Raw genomic sequence first — 6,404 nt, forward strand, 5'->3', positions numbered from 1 at the left:
CAGATTCAATATTACTGTGCTTCTTTATACTTTCAAAAACCATGCTGCTGTACATAAACTGTGTCTAGTCACAGGGATATTATTACAAATTATAATCCACTAATTTTTTACACTGTCTTTTGCTTTACTGTATTACCAAGGCCTATTTGGGAGATTTTGGCCTAAGCTGTAGCATCCATCTACGCATAAAAAACGACAGCTTCCTCGATACACCAATGGACTGTTTCGTGAGGGGGAAGTCAGGTATGCATATTCATGTATATCAGTTCACCTAACTGACCTAAAATTGCTCCCTCTATAATTTCTGCCTTAACTGTATGGGAAAAAAATAATGCGGCTATGGTTTACCCCTAAATCAAAAAAAGTCGAAATAATAAAAAAAAAAATTATTCAAATTTAAAGTCTGTGAGCGCCATTTCCGGCCATGTATAGGTGTCATAATCATAAATTAGACTCTCGATATGTAAAGCATCTCCCTGAGGCCCCTCTATTTCAAATTCCTGGATCCGCCACTGGTATCATATCGTTTCTTTCGTCGTTAAAAACATTTAAAATACAATGACAAACCTGATTAAAAACGAGAACATCTAAATTCCGCAATGGACCCCAAAAGAGCCCCAGTTTCAGATAGCCACAAGGCCCCGGCCCCAGCGAATGCCAAGTACACCAACTATTCTCATTGCAACACTGCTTACAATCAAATTCTAGTATTATAGGAGTGAACAATGCGATGAATTTTATGATAAATTTCAAGAAATACACTTTATATTTTAAGCATTACTGTAGACCTACTAAGTTACTGCACTATAACAGCGAAAATGACGAAAGCTACGTCGCGTTCCTTATTCAATTAATTCTACAGTACTACCGAAAATCATGCATTTAAACCAAACAGTATGCATCTCAATCGTCAGAAAACCACTTCGAATTGCCATTTATCGTCAGTGTCACTCGGCGATCGGCTTGCAATGATATATCAGATTTGCATAGTATATTATTATCACTGTTATATGCTACAATACAACTAAATATAATCTATTTCAATATTATGTAAAATAACAGTCAATTTATAGGCTTACAATACAAAAATGAACAGATACTCATGAGGATACTACTTTGAAATGTCAATACACCATCAGCATTATAGTTTACACCGGACACCATTTTATATCATCATTAGGCTTCAAATATGAATAAAGTATAATATGTTGACTGGCTAAAGGCTAATGAACACCGTTATCCAAATAAAATTTTGTATTTATTAGGTTTTTTTCCACGTACGTAATAAATATATTGGTGTCACTATTTACCACCCATAATTTTGTCAAGTGAGAACACATGATATCTAGTACACAAACTAAGATTTTGTTTACCTTCTTCGTCGTTTATATAATGTGTCGTGTAAATCATTAAAAACCAAGATGTTCCTTTACATGTGAATGGCACAATTTGTTCACATTGAACTTTACTCTTATTTTCCAAAATAGTAACAAAGCCACCAGGCTTATCTGATGATTCTGTGTCGTGTTTTACTGGTCTCAGGCAGATCGCTTTGTCATTGGTTTTGTCTTGTACCAGATGCCACAATCCCTCCCATGTTGACCTATCTTGTATTTGCGATGAAGATACTTCGGCGTTGGAAGCTATTTCGATTTCTGATGTTTCAGCCTCCTTTGTCAATTTACTTCCAGGTGACAATCTTTTGGACTTGGTGACTTTCTTTGCAAATCTCCGTTTCTTTTCCTTTTTAGAGGACTCTTCCGTTGAATCTCCTAGTGGTTCTTCTATTGATGTTATTTGTTCATCGCCTTCCTGTTTATTTGTTTCTGACGCTTCTTCTTTTATTGTATTTTCGGTTGATTCATCTTTATTGAGTGCAGATTTTTCAGTAAGGGATGCACTTTCAGATTGTATTGTTGATCCACTTCCACATGACTTCCCTTTCGACTTTCTTGGAAATTTGTTTTTGACCTTTTTAGTAAATTTGTATTTGAGTGAACGCCGTTTCTTTACATTTTCTGAGGACTCTTCCATTGAGCCTTCAAGTGGATTTTCTATTATTATTACTTCTTTATCGTCTAATAATGCACTTGTTTCTGGTAAGCCTTCTTCCATTTCATTTTCAGTTGAATTATCATTATTAATTGAGGGTATTTCATTTGCGTGTACACTTTCGTATTTTTGTGTTGATGTACTTGTTGATGACTCTCCTGAGTTGAATGACAGTGCATAAGTGACCATGGCACCCACTTTGCCGAACATACTCCGTTTCTGTACATTTTTAATTGTCACTTCTGTGTCTCCGGGTGGCTTTTCTAAAGAGGATGTTCCTACTCTATCGTTTGTAGGTTCGTCTGTTTTTGATGAATTTTCTTTCCTTGTATTTTCAGATGGTCCTTCCTCTTTTATGGTAGAAATAACACCATCCTGTGATACTGAAGTTTCCATATATTCCATGGATGAAGCACAGACCAACGATCCATCAGTAATTGCGAAACTCACTAAGGGTATTTTAAGATTCCAATCCTGAAATATGTCGATGAATATAATCAGAACCACATTGGCATTATCGATAAAATTAATGTCAATGTTGTGAAAGATTTTAGGTTATAAACATATTTGTATTCTACTTTTGACTTACTTTATTAATTTTTGTGAACGTTGTGCAATAATCATTACTTTGCCCTTTGTATAAGACCTTTCCGGCATCTAAAGATGATATAATCACAACTATTCTTTTTCCATTGCCTATTTCTGTCACCTGAAATGTAATAATAATAATAATAATAATAATAATAATAATAATAATAAATTGCTATTTATATAGCGCATATTGCAAAAAAAACTGCCTTTTTGCGCTTAACAACAAATAAAAATGATTTAAAACAAACATGATGATCAATGTAGGTCTCTTAAAGTTTGGTGCAATCCCAGACCTCTATCTAGGTGGCAGGAACAAAGGAGCAGAGCTCTGCTACAGACGGATGGGTGCTCAGGGACTGCGGCCAAGATAGTGACTCCAAGAGACATGTACAATCACAAAATTGAATAAAAAGCGTGACAAAAAAAAAGTGATTAATGATTTAGAAAAAAAAAATGTTTTTTGAGCAAATACTTAAATGACTCAACTGAGTCGGCACAACGAATATGGAGAGGAAGTTCATTCCAAAGCCTAGGATCAGATGAAAAAGCTTTCTGGACATAGGTAGCGGTTGAAGTCTTGGGTATTTGTAAAAGCATTTTAGATAATGATCTTAGTGAGCGTGATGAACGGTAATTTTCGATTATACGTTATTCTTTACGTAATAAGGCAGACTTGGTTCATTATTATTACATATGTTTTTTCATAGCACTACTCTTTTCCGACAAGTATACTGCGTTCTTTAACGTACACATGGGCCATAAAAACACACAGGACCAACGGCTTAAACGTCTCATCTCAAAGGAGGAGCGCTATTATAACTTGTTATTTCAGGCCTCCAGCTGAAACACAAGGAGATGCAGCGACGGGAACTGAACCGTGGAATTATTTAAATAAACTTGACCTAACTTGTTTAAACTGAATCCATTTGCTCTGATTTGGTAGTCGTATCAAAGTAGTAACAGCACTACTGGTAGTAATGGTATTATTAGTGACTCTCGGGTCCAGATATTTGCAGGATGGGGTGCATAAAGAAGGGAATTGCTGTATTAATAACATATGTTTAAATGACTAGGGGAACCGTCTTCTGTCTTATCACCCTCCCATCTTTTGAGAGACTCAAAAACCAACAATAATATTAGCATGAAAATTATTCTCAAATATGACTCCCTTTCCACCCCCCCTTAAAAAAAAACCCCCAAAACAAAAAAACTATGACCAACATCTGCACACCGTTTTGCCAGCTATAAAGCACTCTAACATGTTAAGGGTGGTGGGGGGGGGGGGGCGGTCTGGACGTCGACGACCATCACCCCTATGGATCCACTCAAGGGTATCATTTAAATAAACATTCTTTGAAGCCAAGTCAGCCAAATGCTGAAAATATTGCCGTATAAAACAAAATATTCTAAAGCATAATATTGAATACTGCTACGTCTGCTAATTTTAGAAAGACCTTTTTTTGCAAAGGAAATTCAAATTACCTTTTGAATAAAGAACGAGCCAATAATAATTTTGTTTATGATGTTAAAGCAAGTAAGATAGGCCAACTGGTAAAGGGTAAAAACGGATTATACAATACATGCTAAAATGTGATGGATGTAACATTCCTTATTCGTCAGGAATTGATTTATTATTGTTATTAACATAGTCACTTTATATTACATTTTATCCCATTATATTTAGTGAAAATATACGCGTTTGTATCAACCGCACTCACTGAAGTGTTACGTTCCACTTTATTATCCTACATACTGAATACCGTACTCCGCTGGTCCTTTCCCTGTATAGTACTAACGTAATTTGAATAATGAATTCTCATAATGTGTTGTCTTTGTAGAGTCAATAAAAGTATTTTTTATGATATTTGAATGGATATAAATAGGAACTCAAAATATGCCAATAATTTAAAAGAATGGTTCTACAATATATTTCTTCTAGAGCTGTGCACGCGTCTGGACAGTGAAATTCTGTCCTTACTCAAATTAGTATATGATAGTCGGTCATAATCATAGAAATAACAGTAGTACCTAGTAGTAAGTTGTAAGAATTTCTTTAGTAATGGTAAAATAGTAACACTGTATGTAGTAGTAGCTTACCTGTATCCGCATATTTTTCTCAGCTTCTTCAATCTTCAGATTTTCTCCTAAATTCCAATGAATTTCGTCATCTGTCCACATGATAAACGGTTCATATCCTTAGCAAACACGAAAAGGTAAAAACACAAATTTGTTAAATATTTTAAATTCTATGGCAACAAGTTGGGAAGTACCGTATTTAAAAAAAATATTAAACGTAATAAAATAATTCTGACCACGAAATAGGAACAAATAAAATGGGTGTCGAAAGGAGGGAAATTTACTTACTGATTATACGATATCAGACATAGAGGACGAGTTAGTAAACTTGGATTTTGGTGGGAGAGGTATTGAGTTTTTCGTCCTTATATATCACACATATAGGCCTACATCAATACAACATTCGAAATAGTAAAGGAATGGCCGAATGACGGTAAAAGCCTATTGATCATGCGCTGCACTGCCCCGCCCATTGCTTTTGATGTTGTTTTCTATTTCAAGAAATAGGAACATATTCACATTTTAGACAAGCATCGGTGACGTCACAAGAGCTACATGTGAAATATAAACTGAAATGTACAATATGTATTGTAATTTAATATATATACGTCTGTAAATCGGCATATGTATGTATTTATTGGATATGTAGATATGATTTATTTACGTGTGTATGTTTGTTTATAATGTGTACGTAAAAGCTAATATTAATGGATTTGTATGATTAATTAATAAAACAAGACCTATAACTTATAAACTTTGTTTGCTTACCATATGCCTGGTTTTCAACATCGTCGAGTTTACCGCTAGAAGACGTAGAGCCAGTAAACTTTAATTCATCCATTCTTTTTCTCTTCTGATATCCTTTATTTGAAATACGTACAGTCACATAATTACAAAAAATATACTGCGTTTTGAATTAAAAACACGTTTATACTGGTACGTAATAACAGTCACGTCTAGTTATTAGGCAACATTTCAATGTATTATGTACAAGAGGTATAGGGGTACAATAGACAAACTTCTAAAATGGATTAAATAGAATTTGTATAATTAACATGTACCGGTGTAATTGTTATGATAATTCAGTTTTATTGGCTTAAACGTTCTTGTACTTGTTTATTTATGTATTTAATAACAAAAGTTAACAATATTATACAGTTAGGTAGCAGTGTTTGGTATTCAATTTGCAGTAGTGGAAAAGTATATTATTTCTATATACTATTGTCACACATTACGAAAATGACCACAAATACAGATACGTTAAAGTTTTCTTTTCGTTACTCGTGTCACACCAACATTTATTTAGTAAGTATTTTTCTTTTTGGTGGTTAGGATCAAATCAATGAAACGGAAATTGATACCGTAAGTCCTTTTAAAAGAGCATAGTGATGTATTGTCAAAGGGAGTTCCACAGTTTGCTCCATAACACATTACCTAATGTGTTGCGAGTAGATTTAAATGGTACCGTAGATTTTTAAAATTATATCCGTCTTTATTGAATATTTGTATTCGTGTAGCATAGTATGCGGGGAATGATCAAATCTGAAATCCTACAATTGATGTAAATCTTTTCATCATTTTAATTTGTAAGCTTTTAGTATAGCCTGACCATCGAATAATGCATATCTTTAGCTAAGGCTGAAGACACTACTATACAAATCAATATGCTTATCAAAATTATACTT

At 34.0% G+C, this 6,404-nt stretch overlaps 1 protein-coding gene across 1 annotated transcript; it reads right to left on the reverse strand.

Annotated features, from left to right (window-relative positions):
• Window positions 1-499: 499 nt before the first annotated feature.
• LOC117119754 lies at window positions 500-5,776 on the reverse strand. Its single transcript, XM_033264625.1, has 4 exons — window positions 5,488-5,776; window positions 4,741-4,838; window positions 2,642-2,761; window positions 500-2,526 (listed from the first exon to the last, which is right to left on the reverse strand). The coding sequence occupies exons 1-4, from the start codon at window positions 5,558-5,560 to the stop codon at window positions 1,303-1,305; spliced, it is 1,515 nt and encodes a 504-aa protein (XP_033120516.1). The 5' UTR covers window positions 5,561-5,776; the 3' UTR covers window positions 500-1,302.
• Window positions 5,777-6,404: the final 628 nt, after the last annotated feature.

This window comes from Anneissia japonica, unplaced genomic scaffold, assembly GCF_011630105.1.
Source record: "Anneissia japonica isolate Jap-2015-1 unplaced genomic scaffold, ASM1163010v1 scaffold11151_len745516_cov174, whole genome shotgun sequence".
In the NCBI taxonomy this organism is placed as follows: Eukaryota; Metazoa; Echinodermata; class Crinoidea; order Comatulida; family Comatulidae; genus Anneissia; species Anneissia japonica.